Source organism: Sphaerodactylus townsendi, linkage group LG17, assembly GCF_021028975.2.
Source record: "Sphaerodactylus townsendi isolate TG3544 linkage group LG17, MPM_Stown_v2.3, whole genome shotgun sequence".
Lineage (NCBI taxonomy): Eukaryota > Metazoa > Chordata > Lepidosauria > Squamata > Sphaerodactylidae > Sphaerodactylus > Sphaerodactylus townsendi.
The window spans coordinates 7,483,938-7,499,655 of NC_059441.1; the positions used below are offsets into that span (position 1 = coordinate 7,483,938).

Sequence of the window (15,718 nt, forward strand, 5' to 3'; positions counted from 1 at the left end):
CTCCAGGACTACAACTCCCAGCGACCCCTGCGCGGGCAGAGCGAAATTCACCGCCCTTCTCCCAGCTGTCGCAGCACCAGCCTGTCTCAGTTGTCATGGCAACGTGGAAGGGCGGGAGGAAGGGAGCCCCAGCCAATCGTGTGAGCCGCTTCCCGCTCAGCGGGCCAATGGCGGCGCGCTGGGGCTCTTTTTGAAGTCCGAAAGCGCGGGAAGAGGCGCCGTCGTCGTCGTCGAGGGGCTGAGCAGCCGCCTGAGGCGATGAATTACCTCAGAGGCGCGCTGGTGAGTGGCGCTGCTGCCCTGAGGCGGCCGGGCGCGCAACTCTAGGCCCGAGTGAGCACGAGTTGGGGAAACGTCGCCTGGGCGGTGCTGTTACCCCGCGGGCGGGGCCAGAGTGAAAACTGGGCGCGGGGGGGAAGAGATGTCCCTTCAGCACTAGCTTTCTGCGTGCGGGGAGCTCTCTCCTGGTGGAAGCGCCCACCACCCGCGTAGACTCGGGCCTTTCCCCCACCTCCCGTGGGCGAATCTCTCATTCAGCAGGCTGGCCCTGGCTGGGCGCAAATCTCAGAGGGGTCCCTGGCAGCGAAGTCGGTGCTTTTTGGCCCTTTTTCTCCCAAAAAAGCCAATTCCCTCAAAGACTCCAGAGGACCCCGGAGAAGAACAATCAGGGAGTGGCTTTGACTCTGGAAAGGTTGTAACCTGGGGGTGCAGAGGACGGTGCTGGTGCACAATCCTGGTGTGTGTGTGTGTGTATGTGTATATATGTATATACATACATACATATACACACACACACATATACATACATACATATATATACGCACACACATATACACATACATATATACACGCACACATATGTATACACACACATATATACATATATATATACATACATACATATATACACACATATACATACACATACATACATATACACACACACATATACATACATATATATACGCACACACATATACACATACATATATACACGCACACATATGTATACACACACATATATACATATATATATACATATATACATACATATATATACACACATATACATACACATACATACATATATACACACATATACATACACATACATACATACATATACACACACACATATACATACATACATACATATATATACGCACACACATATACACATACATATATACACGCACACATATGTATACACACACATATATACATATATATATATACATATATACATACATATATATACACACATATACATACACATACATACATATATACACACATGTACATACACATACATACATACATACATATACACACACACACACACATATACATACATACATATATATACGCACACACATATACACATACATATATACACGCACACATATGTATACACACACATATATACATATATATATATACATACATATATATACACACATATACATACATACACATACATACATATATACACACATATATACATATATATATACGCACACATGTATATACACACATATACATATATATATACATGCATACATATGTATACACACATACATATATACATGCACACATACATATATATACACACATTCATATACATACACACACGCACACACACATATATATATATATACACACACACACACACACATATGTACAGGTCCAAGCAATACCTGAAAGACCATCAACATTTGTCTTGTCACTTTCTCAGCTGCAATAGGAAGACACCAAACTCACTTCCCACAACCAAGTTTGCAACACTCTTATTGTTCTCTTTCACAAACACGCAAAGATCAGTTGACTGTCTTTGGCATGGCGCCCAGAAATGTTACTGGCTTTTGGTGTTGTGCATATTTACGTGTTTGTAAGTTTTTGTTTAATTGTTGCTGCTTTAATGTTCAAATGTTTTTATGTTTGCTGCTTTGGGCACGCTGTTGGGGTGGAAAGGCAGCATAATGTTTAAACAAATAAGTATGCACCTGAAGAAGAAGAGGAGGAGTTTGGATTTATATCCCCCTTTCTCTCAAAGGGGCTTACAATCTCCTTGCGCTTCCCCCCTTACAACAAACACCCTGTGAGGCAGGTGGGGCTGAGAGAGCTCTGAGAAAACTATGATTAGCCCAAGGTCACCCAGCTGGCATGTGTGGGAGTGCACAGGCTAATTCCCCAGATAAGCCTCCACAGCTCAGGCGGCAGAGCTGGGAATCAAACCCGGTTCCTCCAGATTAGAATGCACCTGCTCTTAACCACTACGCCACTGCTGCTCCCAGTTAAATAACTGTCCTGCATAAAACAAAATGCATTTGAAATCTGTCTGGTCTTTATTGTTCCATGGGAATGTCAACTCAATGCATGGCAACTGTGAAAAAGGCAAACTCTATGCTGGGGATAATTAGGAAAGGAGTTGATAATAAAACTGCAAAGATTGTCATGCCCTTATATAAAGCCGTGGTGCGACCGCACTTGGAGTCCTGTGTTCAGTTCTGGTCGCCACATCTCAAAAAGGATATTGAAGAGATAGAAAAAGTGCAGAGAAGGGCAACGAGGATGATTGAGGGACTGGAGCACCTTCCCTATGAGGAGAGGCTGCAGCGTTTGGGACTCTTTAGTTTGTAGAGGAGACATCTGAGGGGGGATATGATTGAAGTCTATAAAATTATGCATGGGGTAGAAAATGTTGACAGAGAGAAATTTTTCTCTCTTTCTCACAATACTACAACCAGGGGGCATTCATTGAAAATGCTGGGGGGAAGAATTAAGACTAATCAAAGGAAACACTTCTTCACGCAACGTGTGATTGGTGTTTGGAATATGCTGCCACAGGAGGTGGTGATGGCCACTAACCTGGATAGCTTCAAAAGGGGCTTGGACAGATTTATGGAGGAGAAGTCAATTTATGGCTACCAATCTTGATCCTTTTTGATCTGAGATTGCAAATGCCTTAACAGACCAGGTGATCGGGAGCAACAGCCGCAGAAGGCCATTGCTTTCACATCCTGCACGTGCGCTCCCAAAGGCACCTGGTGGGCCACTGCGAGTAGCAGAGAGCTGGACTAGATGGACTCTGGTCTGATCCAGCTGGCTTGTTCTTATGTTCTTATTGTGACACAAAGTCCAGTTTTTCTGAATGCAGAATTTGGACGGTAAGTCATCTTGGGATTGCGCTGACTCCTCAAACTTGATCCTTGAACCCACCCATAACAACGGTGTTAATGGTAGGCCACGCTACCCTCAAGGACTAACTAAGATGCCTCTTGCAGGTAACAAACCAGGTGAAGAACAGCATGACGGGGCAACATAGCAAGGCTAGCAGCCTAGCAAGTTCTACACAAGGCCCTTTGGGAGAAATCAGCAACAGGCTCGCAACCAGAAGAGCCAAAACAATCAAGGTAAATACCATAGGTTGGTGCTGAGCTGCAGGAAACCTGTTTTTTGAGCTCTGCAAATCATACCTTGCCTTCCCTTGGTAGAAAACGGAGCATTTCCAGGTAACAGCTGAATCGACTCACATGTCAACAAAAAAACAGCTTCCAGATCTGGACTTAACAGAGAACTGTCCAGCAGAAGTAGCAAGTTGGACGTTTTTTGTTCAGTGCTAGAAAGTGCGGTGTTAGTGGCTGCAGTCTTGAAAACTCTCTTGGGCATTGCCACCAAAGCCATGTGTGTGCTGGGGAACGGGATCCCGTTCTATATTTCAAACTGCTTCGGGAACTCCCCTTGTTTATGAGGCAGCTTTTTTGTGGGGAGGGTGTGTGTGAGAGAGTGAGGAGGAGGAGGAGTTTGGATTTATATCCCCCCTTTCTCTCCTGTAGGAGACTCAAAGGGGCTGACAATCTCCTTGCCCTTCCCCCCTCACAACAAACACCCTGTGAGATGGGTGGGGCTGAGAGAGCTCCGAGAAGCTGTGACTAGCCCAAGGTCACCCAGCTGGCGTGTGTGGGAGTGTACAGGCTAATCTGAATTCCCCAGATAAGCCTCCTCAGCTCAGGCGGCAGAGCTGGGAATCAAACCCGGTTCCTCCAGATTAGATACACGAGCTCTGGACCTCCTACGCCACTGCTGCTCCTTGTGAGCTGTTGGCAAGGGTGTACCACTTGACTCATACCTCTAAATTCTGATCACCGCATGCACTGGGGAGGGCAGGAAGGAGGATGTTGGGTCCCTTTTCTGTAGGAATGATTCACCATGCCCCTTATACCTTTCCCCCAAATTCCTACCTACGGATGTGGATGCTGCAAACATATGTAAGGGTTTACAACAAGAATCCAATACAGCTCACTGATGGCAGTTCTTGCCCAGTGGCCTAAAGAATGAAAAGAGGAGGGCAGAGCATGAGGTGGTTAGAAAGGACCAAAGGCAGCAAGTAGCCAGAACTTCCGTCTTCATCTCCAGAAGACCCTGACCTCGAGTTTCTCTTGCTGACTTCCAACTAGGAACCTCTTTCAACCGCTACGGATGTGCCTGTGGAAGTGGACCTATGCCAAGCCTTCTCAGAGATGCTGCTTAGAAGCGACGTAGAAGACATTGACGCTGATGACGGGGAGGATCCCCAGCTGTGCAGTGACTATGTAAAAGACATCTGTTGGTACCTGAGGAAGCTTGAAGTATGTGCACCCGGAAGAGCAGGGCTATGTTCTATCTTGTCCTCTGTTGAAGGGTTTTAGGCAAAAAATCCAAACTTCACATACAAGCTACAAGGGTCAGTGCTATCAGTCACAGACCAGGAAAGGGATTTGGACGTCTTAGTTGATAGTTCCGTGGGAATGTCAACTCAACGCATGGCAGCTGTGAAAAAGGCAAACTATGCTGGGGATAATTAGGAAAGGAATTGAGAATAAAACTGCAAAGATTGTCATGCCCTTATATAAAGCAGTGGTGCGACCGCACTTGGAGTACTGTGTCCTGGTTGCCGCATCTCAAAAAGGATATTGAGGAGATAGAAAAAGTGCAGAGAAGGGCAACAAGGATGATTGAGGGACTGGAGCACCTTCCCTATGAGGAGAGGCTGCAGCGTTTGGGACTCTTTAGTTTGGAGAGGAGACGGCTGAGGGGGGATATGATTGAAGTCTATAAAATTATGCATGGGGTAGAAAATGTTGACAGAGAGAAATTTTTCTCTCTTTCTCACAATACTACAACCAGGGGGCATCCATTGAGCCCTTCGGGGGAGGGCGGTATAAAAGTAGAATAATAAATAAATAAATAAATAAATTGAAAATGCTGGGGGGAAGAATTAGGACTAATAAGAGGAAACACTTCTTCACGCAACGTGTGATTGGTGTTTGGAATATGCTGCCACAGGAGGTGGTGATGGCCACTAACCTGGATAGCTTTAAAAAGGGCTTGGACAGATTGATGGAGGAGAAGTCGATTTGTGGCTACCAATCTTGATCCTCTTTGATCTGAGATTGCAAATGCCTTAACAGACCAGGCGCTCGGGAGCAGCAGCAGAAGAAGGCCATTGCTTTCACATCCTGCACGTGAGCTCCCAAAGGCACCTGGTGGGCCACTGTGAGTAGCAGAGAGCTGGACTAGATGGACTCTGGTCTGATCCAGCTGGCTTGTTCTTATGATCTTAGGCCGTTCGACTTGAAGCCTGGGAACAGGGGCAGTCTGATTCTTGGGGCTCTCACCCTTCACCTTCTCGAACCAATCTTCTGTACTATCCTCCCTCCATCTAAGTCAGCGGTTCTCAACCTGTGGGTCACGACCTCTTTGGGGGTCAAACGACTCTTTCACAGGGGTCGCCTAAGATCATTGGAGAACACATATTTCCAATGGTCTTAGGAAATATTTTATGGTTGGGGGGTCACCACAACATGAGGAACTGTATCAAAGGGTCGTAGCATTAGGAAGGTTGAGAACCACTGATCTAAGTGGCTTCCAGGTAGTGTTTTTGGGAGAATAATCCTTCTTGTTTTGGCTGTTGTCAGTCGTGAGTATGGGGAAAGTGCCCCCCCTCTCTCTTTTTATAATATCAGTGGACCCTGCTGTCCCCCCCTTCTTTTCTTTCTTTTAGGGGATTTGTTAGTAGGCGCCATCTGTTATGCTGATTAGTGTGCTGCTTTTAATGGGGGGTTATTTTTATATAGAGCCAAATTAATTAATATTTAATCGATTTTAGTTTTTGGTTTTATTGTGCTCTACTTATGTGTATTGTTCACCGCCCTGAGCGGGAGGGCGGTATATAAATATAATAAATAAATAAATAAAATATAAATCTTTGAGTTAGTGGCCAGCTGGTCGCAAGTGGTCTGGCTGCCAACCAGGAGAGGTGGCCTACATCAAAGTAAACCTTCTCTCTTAACAGCTGCAGCAATGCGTGCGTCCCTTCTACCTTGACGGAACAGAGCTCAACGGGCGGATGCGGGCCCTTTTGGTAGACTGGCTAGTCCAAGTCCACGCAAGGTTCCACCTCATGCAGGAAACGCTCTACATGTGTGTTGGCATCATGGATCGCTACTTACAAGTAGGCCACTGTGCACTCACCCTTTTCAGCTATACTGCCTTGCCCTTGAAATAGTTAAATGTTCCTCCTGGAGGCCAGAGCAGTTGTCATGTTCCAGTTTGCCTTGTGAGGGGGGAGTTAGACTCAGAGGGTGAGGGGGGAGTTAGACATTCTCTAATTCTATGTATTGTCGAAGGCTTTCATTGAACTTAATTTCATGAATTTGTTGTGGGTTTTCTGACTGTGTGGCCATAGTCAAGTAGATCCCATTCCAGATCTATGACCGACCACGGCCACACAGCCTGGAAAACCCACACCAACCAATTCTCTCGTTCTGATTTTTTCAGGAGGCCTGTCACATCACAAATGCCAAGCTGACAGAACTGGAACTCAAAGGGAATTATGCCAGTTTCAATTTCAGAAAGACTGCAGCAAGAACATGCTTTCGTCCAGCGTTTTGAACGGCTAAGAACTGGGTCACGCAATGATAGCTGTAGCCAACAGATACAAGATAAACACTGCCAGTCCACTGACACACTATCAGTTTAGGCAGAGGGGGAGGGAGGGCAGGAAGGGATAAGTGAGTGCTTGGCTCTTGCGGTCCTTTCTTATATGCCCACTGAAATACTGATAGCCACTTTGGGGTCAGGAAGAAATTTTTCTCCAGGCTAGGTTGGCATAAGGATCCTGGATGTTTTTGCCCTCCTCTGGGCATAGGGTGGGGGGAGGTCGCTATGATTTTCCTGCATTTTGGACTAAATGATCTATTCCAGCTCCATTTTCAAAGTCCTTTAAAGCAGTTCAGTTAAGCAGCTTGTAATGGTAGATTCCTGCTCTCAAAATTCACTTTTGGTTCCAGATGAGTTTTGATTCTGAAACAATGAAGTCACATGGACTGGGTCTCACACGCAAGCCCAGCAGGGATAAACACCTCTGACTACTGTGACCTAACCATTTGTGTGCCTTTAACAGGCTCAGGCAGTCCCCCGCAAGGAGCTCCAGCTGGTGGGTGTTACTGCCATGCTTCTGGCTTCCAAATATGAAGAGATCTATGTGCCGAGAATTGTGGATTTTGTTTACATCACCGACAGAGCATACACGTCATCCCAGATCAGGGCAATGGAGCGCATGATCCTGAAGGAGTTGGACTTTGTGTTTGGCCGCCCACTTCCTCTTCACTTCTTGAGAAGAGCTGTCAAAATCTCTGAGGTAGCTCCATGTTCCAGGCACTTGAAGCTGCTTGTTTGTAGAAGACCCTTATAAGAAAGAATGTGTTCAGGTAGCCCCTAAAACACATTTGAGGGACTAAACCAGGGGTCTGCAACCTGCGGCTCTCCAGATGTTCATGGACTACAATTCCCATCAGCCCCTACCAGCTTGGCCATGCTGGCAGGGGCTGATGGGAATTGTAGTCCATGAACATCTGGAGAGCTGCAGGTTGCAGACTCCTGGATTAAACAAAATGCTTGGTCAAAGTGCATGGAAGACTTGGGAGGGAAGGGCTGTGATTCAGTGCTCTGCATGCAAAAACAGCGTACTTCATGTCCTGGCACCTCCAATTTAAAGGACCCGGTAATGGGCAGTGTGAAAGACCTCTACCTGGGATCCTGGAGAACCACTGCCGGTCTGAGTAAATAGTGCTCACCTCGATAGACCGATGGCCTGATTCAGTATCAGGTGATTTCATGTGTGAGGGGGGTAGAGTACAGGTATTCTGCACCAAAATAAATGTGACCTGTTTTGAAACACTGCATTTGGGAATGTGAGCAAATCAGAGGCCTGTTCCCCAGTTTCCCCTGGACCCTGATTCCATAAAGGACAGTCATTATTCAGGTAACATTCCTGCTTTAAGGGAGCAGCAGTGGCATAGGAGGTTAAGAGCTTGTGTATCTAATCTGGAGGAACCGGGTTTGATTCCCAGCTCTGCCGCCTGAGCTGTGGAGGCTTATCTGGGGAATTCAGATTAGCCTGTGCACCCCCAACCCACACGCCAGCTGGGTGACCTTGGGCTAGTCACAGCTTCTCGGAGCTCTCTCAGCCCCACCTACCTCACAGGGTGTTTGTTGTGGCAGGGGCAAGGAAGTTATAAGCCTTTGAGTCTCCTGCAGGAGAGAAAGGGGGGATATAAATCAAACTCTTCTTCTTCTTAATACCCAAATTGTGAGGCACGGCCAAATGTAAGGGGAGAGACTGCTTTAAAGGACTGAAGCCTGGGACAAGGTTAGTAGCCTTGGGAAGCATGGGTGCATCTGATGATCCGTGAATCAGGTGTGAGTGAGAACAGGAAGACTCAAAGCATTCAAACCAGATCCTCTTATGGTCACAGAGCTAGGGACGGGGGCGGGTATGTGATCTTCTGTGTGGGATTTGGACAGCTTGAAGTTGTGGTCCCCACTGATGGCCACCCTGCTCCTTTGTGCTACCAGGCGACAGCTGAAGTATACATGTTGGCAAAATATTTGATGGAACTGGCCCTTGTAGACTACGACCTTGGGTGCCTTCTAGCCCTTCAGAAGAGCAGCTGCGACCCCCCTCTGCTTGTCTCAGAAGGTCTTTTCACAAGGCCACTGGGTGAGTCTCCATTGGCTGCTGTTTTAATACAGCATGCATTGTTAACTGCTTGATCTACAGATCTGAACAAAGAAAGAAAGTCTGTGTGAGGAATGCTGGGAAGTGCAGCTAGGCGGTTACTCTTCAACACCACTGTAGAGGTATTCGCTAAATGAGCTACAAGCTTGTCCGGGGTACAGATACACGCTGCTGGGGCCACGTGAAGGCATTCAATTGGCAGCAGTTCTCAGTTGATTGATAGCTCCTGTAAGTGACCAGGCAGGGGATGGCTTCTTCCAAGCTTTTGACTGTCACTTCCTTCCTATAGACCCCAAAGCTGTGCTACTACACTAGCTATGAAGAAAGCAGCCTGACCCTGGTCATGAAGCACATGGTCAAGAGATATGGTAAGGGAGTGAACAGGTCCTGACCACAAAATACACAAGTAATTATCCTATCCCTAAAATTAGCCGATAGAAGTCCTGTTGGTTGTGGTTCTGCTGCCGGGGCGGCCACTTTGGGTGAATAAGTGGCTTCTTCCCACAGAAGGAGCAGCACACAGAGGCCACCCTGTCTCTTGAGCACACAAAACTGCCTTATTTTAAAATCAGACCCTTAGTCCATGCAGCCCAGGAGGGTCTCCTCTTTCTGGTGGCAGTTCTTTAAGTCTTGCTGAATGACCCCTTAAAGTAGAAATGCCTGGGCTTGAGCCCTTGTTTGCTTTGTGTGTTTTTTTAAAACTGTGCTTCCATAATTCAGGCTCAGGACAGTTTCCAACTAGATCAGTGGTGCTTAGAGCCTGCTTGCGGGTGCCAGAGGTGGCACTCAAGAGCCCTCTCTGTGGGCACCCATGGAAACAGAGTTGCCCCCCCTCCCCCCTCCCCCACACCAGATCCTAGGCTGGTCACAGGCTGCTGGAAGCTCAATTATTAGCATTAAAACCTAAGACCCTATGGATTTTGGGAGTAGTGCCATTAACCCTGTTAGCTGTTAAACCCCCTCCCAGTTTTCATCACGAAGGGACTCAAGCACAATCTGTATTGCCGAAGGAACTAAAGCCTTGATCCTTTACCTAGGTAAGATCAGTTGCTGGCAATGGGGCTTGCTTCTGGAGTAAACTCATCCTAGGGTTGTGATTCACCCACGTTGAATGAGTTACCCAGTTGCTTCAAAGAAACCAAAACCACTAGCTACCCACCAAGCTTACTCCCGAAGGTAACACGCCTGGAGCCAACCATTTTTACAAACTAAAACCTCAGTATTAAAAGGTTAAATTGCCATTATTGGCCACTACATTGATAAATAAATTTTGAGTTTAGGAGTTGCAATTTAGACTTTTCGGTCTTGGGGTTAGCCATCCACTGAACTAGATGCTAAGCATGTACTCTGGTATGCTGAGCCTTGCCCTGACTATAATGAATCGGACTCCTGGAGGAATTTATGGTCTTGGAGTTAGCAGGGATCTAGTAGGCAGCCTGCACACGGTATCCGTTTTCATTCCTGACCAATGATAGCCACCTGCAGCATCCTTTTGAGTCGGTCAGAGCACCCCTGGTCTTGAGGATTTGTCTGTGCAAGGGAAAGGGTGAGGAGGGGGATGGGCCATGCATGGCTGGGCTTGCCTTCAGAGGCCGTGGACACTCACCCTTTAAAATGCAGAGGCCGTGGACACTCGCCCTTTAAAATGCAGCTAAGTGGGATGGTGAGGCCTCCCATAATGTACCCTTTGCTACAATGGACTTCTAGTGCTTTTCATATTGTCTTTCCACCCCTTGCAGGCAGTCAAGACCAAGTACTCCAGCAGAAAGTTCTGGAGGATCAGCACCATCCCTCAACTGAACGACCAGGTCATCAAGGACTTTTTCTCTGCTAGGAAGAATCAGGTTTTGACCCTGGGCCAGGAGGCAGCCCATACAGGAGAGGTGGCCCCTAGATGCTTTTTAAAGAACTGTCTTGGAGAGTTGCTCTTTATTCGTTAGTCTATATGTGTCTTATCAACAATAAAGCTCTTGTAGAAAACTCTCTTCCAGGGTTCTTTTTCAGAAGTCCAAAAGGGGCCTGCCTTTACCACGTTGCACACAAGCAACCCCCAGTCTCCTTTGCATGGCACCCAGCAGCAGAAGCTGCCTCTTAAGTTAGGTCAGGATGAGCAGAGTCGAGGAGAGCCTGGTGGAGTGAGATGGGCTTTCCATGCCCTTTAAGTGCCAGAACTCTGTCTGGAATATAGCCAGGCCCGTCCTGTGTGGTGGGAGGGGTGGCTCTTAGTGGCCAGGTCTCGTGGTGCTTCCTCTGTTATTAGTCTCAGAATGGTCTTTCAACCTCCCTTGTGCCATAGCTATTGCTGCTCCCCCCGCCCCTAGCCTATCCTCTAAACTCATGCTCTTGTGGGGAGCTGTTAGAAGGGTATGCTGCTGCTTCTTCAAGTCAACTAGAGCAGCCTTGCCCTGTAGTGGCTGGATCTAACACACGGGTGCCAAACTCACGGCCCTCCAGATGTTGTGGACTACAGTTCCCACCATCCCCTGCCAGCATCATGTTGGCAGGGGATTATGGGAACTGTAGTCCATCTTTATCTGGAGGAATTCCATAGTTGACACCTATGATAATGTTAGAGACAGGAGGGATTACACGAGATGTAGTGGATTAAAGCGAAAGAGAGGCAGTTTTAATTTCCTTAGTGCTTCTGTTTCTAGAGGCGGTGCTGGGGCCCCAACTCCAGGCTTCTGGCACTTCACAGATGGGAGATGGAGAAGTGAGGATGGAGGCATGAGCCACACAGAGGCTGAGAATCTTAATGATGGGGGCTGTACCACCTTCTGAAGCAGCTTCATTCTGGGGAGGCCGACCGGTAGCCAGTTTAGCTCTCCCTTTGGAAGAGCCGTGGCTTCATTCTGCCCTCACTGCTTGCTGGTTGGCACCAGAGACCGGACATGAGAAGGGGGGGCTTTAAAGGGCTTGGACAGATTTATGGAGGGAGAGTCGATCTATAGCTGAGCAGTCCTCCCTTGATCTAGGATTGCCGATACCTTAGCAGACCAGGTGCTCAGGGCAGCAGCAGCAGAAGCCATTGCACCATCCTGCCATTATTGGGCTTCAAAGGTACCCTGGTGGAGCCACTCACGAGTAGCAGCGTGCTGGACTAGATGGACTCTGGTCTGATCCAGCAGGCTAGTTCTTATGTTCTTATGAGAACATACCAGGGAGTGCAGCTGTAATACAGGTGGGGGGTCTTTCACATCACCTTTAACTGGATATGCCAGAAATTGAACCTGGGGCTTTCTTCTGGCAGGCAGATGCTCTACTACTGAACCACATCCCTCCCTGTCATGACAACAGACAGGTCTTCCTTTGAGCAACTGCATGTAGTGACAGCTTCTAGGCTGAACGGCTAGCTTTGAGATTACAAACACAGAACAGATCAAGTCCAGACTCATTTCAGTCCTCCAACCGATAGCTTTTAAAGATGTCATCTTGACAAGAGGGGGTAGGGGGTGAGATGGCCAGCAAACACCGTTCATGGCCTTTATTCCTCATGTAGCAATTAGTGCCTCGTCTTTCACTTACAGAATAGGATAGGCATCAAAATAAAGCCCACAATGTTCTGTTTTGGCCAATTAGAGTTGACAAGTCATGTATTTGAAGCCATCCCTGCTAATAAATCACAGCTCTTGGCTGCTTGCGAAGGCCGCTGGGCTCAAAAGCTTTATTAACACTGTCTCTGTCCCTTAAAGAATAGTGCATATGTAGAAGTACCTGGTCCCCCAAAGCGAAAATCAAGCGACTTTTATGGTTAAGCACTGTGGGTTACTGTCATATCCATTCATACAATTTGCTTGTCTCTTATTTTGGTTTTTAAATGTACACTGTATATAATCTACTCTTAAGCACAGCTTCCCTCGAGGGGGCAGAGAAACTGCCCCTTAACAGGTACAGCAATAACACAAACCAACATGGGCCAGCCATCTCTAAACAATCAATGCAAACAATTTACAGCATCCTTTACTGTCGCTTTTGGTTGCAGCGCCTTCTGGAAAATCGCCACAAGGGCCCTCAGATCATCAGGTCTGCTCAAATACAGGGTGAAACAAGACGATTCCTACTTATTTAGGCAGGTAGCAGCATAACACATGACTACTGTGCACCTCTGCAAGTGTCCCTACGAGGAGAATGAAGCATCTAGGGCGGAAGATGGGAGGAGCCTTGTCCAGCAAGGGCTCTTCCACCCTGTGGCAGCTGCAGAGAATCTTGCCACTTCCAGAATTGGACTGAAGGGCTCCTCTTCCTTCTCAAGACAATTAGAGGGTTAAATAAAAAATAAATAAGTTACATGTTTGGTGATGTGCTTTGACCAGCTGGAGCGTAAACAGGGCCACTTTTCCTGTCTCCCTTCTAACTTCACAGGTGCCTCTCCGTGGAGATTCTGCGCTGATCCCTCGTCTTCCAAGTTGACAACAGCGGGAAAGACACTTTGCTCTGAGAATTAACTCCGCAGTGCTCAGGAGGCAACAGCCAGTCTACCGTCACACTTTGGTCACGTAATTGTTGGGGAACAGGCCTTGCTTCCCTCTCAACCTGCCTGTCCACCATCCCTGGGGATCCTGGCAAGGGAGATGCTTATTATTGGTTAGAAAGAAATTGGTAGCTCAGGGAGCAGAGAGAAATGACTGAGGTGGTACTTGACCAAGTCTCCCCCCACATTCTGCCTGTTATCGTAGGATTAATCATTCAACTGTATCATAGCATCTTTCAGTCTGAGAGGCTCATTCCACTTTTATGCAGAATAATTACACTCAAACTGCACCAGTTATCTGTGAAGCTATGCGGAATGGCAAAATCCACATGCAAACAGTTGTGAAAGTGGTTTGAAAATGCATTATTTTGCGTTTGCGGAAGGGGCTAAAGAGAAGATTCATCACCTTTCACTTTGCTATGAACGTTGCTCACTTCCAAATTAAACAGAAGTTCAGTGTGGGTGCTACAAACCAAAGCCCTGTCAGATGGCTCTGCTTGTTAGAGGTGAATGTAGCCTCCCACTTGTCTTCAATACTCTTCAGTGTCCAGCAGAAGAGCCAATGCACAGGATGTTATTGCTTTGGAGTGCCAAGGCCTCACGCGGAGTTCTGTATTCCAACCTTGTGGGAAATGCTACATCACCCAAAATTCTTGGGCCAGATCTCTCAAATGGGAGGATGTGGGCCTGGTGGCAATTGCTTAAGGGCACTGGATCAATGCAAATACTCCAGCAAACAATATGGGTTCCACCAACCAGGTTATACACCTCCTTTATTCTTGCAGACTGAATACGGAACCTCGGACAGTGTTGCCAGACAGGGCTGAGTCAAACGTATTTGCTTTTAAAATATATTTCAGTGGCAGCTTGTGTGTGTATATCTATATGATTCTTATGACCACTCCGTTAATGTATAGCCATGCTGGTCCATGACCATAATAAATGACTGATATTGATTTGCTGACATCTGCACTTGCTGTGATATGAGGCTGGACACGGGCAGGGAGGAAGGCATGCATGTCAGTTCAGCAAAGCCAAACCTTGTCTGGGAGGAGGAGGATTATTAATTGTTTGTTTGTTTTAATATACCGCCCCATCCCCGAAGGGCTCTGGGCAGTGTTCAACATAAAACCATAAAACCATCATAATGTAGCTTCCATAAATACAGTTAAAACCAACCAATTACTTCCTAAGATAGGCATCCCACGGAGACCTTATTTGCCAAACTTAACTTAATTCTCCTGGGAGACAATGGGTCTTGATGGTATTAAGAACCCATGAGATGGAATGGAATAGGATGAGATGGAATGGAATAGGATGTAAGGTTCCAGGAGATGCCCTTACCTTCTTTGAGGATATCAATGACATCATTGGCATTGAAGCTGAGTTCATCTGTGTCCTGAGCATCATAGGCATACAGTGCCCTGCACTGGAGAGGTACCTAAGGAGCTTTGGCTTGGCTATGAGCTTTTAGTCACCTCCTCTCTGAGGCGTGGAGTGGCTTATGAGTCTGCCTGCGAGCTCTAAGGAGACAGGTGCAAAAGCCATGACAGGGTGGCATTCCCAAGAGCAGGCCTAACTCACTATTAGATCTGCCCCTTCAAGAGACCATCCTGTGTTTGGAAACATTTGCAACTTTCTAGTCTTCAGTTTGCCTGTGGCAAGGAACAGGATTAATAAAAGTGGAGGGTTGAAACCAGGCCACACCACCTACACGTTTTGAGACCCTGTGACTTTATTGTTACAACGTCAGCTATTCCAGAGACTAATAGGTTGCGTTGTCTTCGCCTACGGTGTCCTGTGGAATTTGTTACCCTGGGGTGCAGAGGAGGGATATTCCTGTATGAATTCAGAGACGGGCTACCGCTGAGACCATTTCACAGTCCTTGTGGCTGGGGCCGGTCAGCAACTCTTAGCCATGACTGGCGAAAGCAGTCAGTGGTGGCTCCCTACCATGATAATAATTACTGGGGAGGCAGCAGCTGCTAGCAGAGACTCCCTCATGGCACCTTGGAAAATGGAATGCTATGCTAGATGAGTCGCAGAGGACATCTAGAAGGGAGCTCTTATGTCCTGCAGCGTTAACTGTGAACTGAAGTCCCAACCGGTATTGCAAGGGGATGGTACCCTGACAACCAGCAGGGGGTGCCACAGGTTATCTTAAACTTTTCAGATATTTTTTTTTA

General features: G+C 47.1%; 2 protein-coding genes across 3 annotated transcripts in view; one reads left to right on the forward strand and one right to left on the reverse strand.

Annotated features, from left to right (window-relative positions):
- Window positions 1-109: 109 nt before the first annotated feature.
- CCNB2 (cyclin B2) lies at window positions 110-11,809 on the forward strand. Of its 2 annotated transcripts, XM_048481715.1 has the most exons (9): window positions 110-282; window positions 3,285-3,413; window positions 4,458-4,628; window positions 6,335-6,493; window positions 7,445-7,681; window positions 8,899-9,043; window positions 9,351-9,465; window positions 10,800-10,869; window positions 11,716-11,809. In XM_048481715.1, exons 1-7 carry the CDS (start codon window positions 259-261, stop codon window positions 9,374-9,376), a joined length of 891 nt encoding a protein of 296 aa, XP_048337672.1. In that variant the 5' UTR covers window positions 110-258; the 3' UTR covers window positions 9,377-9,465; window positions 10,800-10,869; window positions 11,716-11,809. The 2 variants fall into 2 exon arrangements, with proteins under 2 accessions (XP_048337672.1, XP_048337671.1); XM_048481714.1 differs by lacking the exon at window positions 11,716-11,809 and having other exon boundaries at window positions 10,800-11,045.
- A 700-nt stretch (window positions 11,810-12,509) lies between these two features.
- MYO1E (myosin IE) overlaps window positions 12,510-15,718 on the reverse strand; it is a 32,786-nt gene continuing 29,577 nt past the window's right edge. The window contains 2 exon segments of the mRNA XM_048481702.1: window positions 12,510-13,619; window positions 14,877-15,055. Coding sequence (XP_048337659.1) covers window positions 13,543-13,619; window positions 14,877-15,055 — 256 coding nt within the window. The 3' untranslated portion in view covers window positions 12,510-13,542.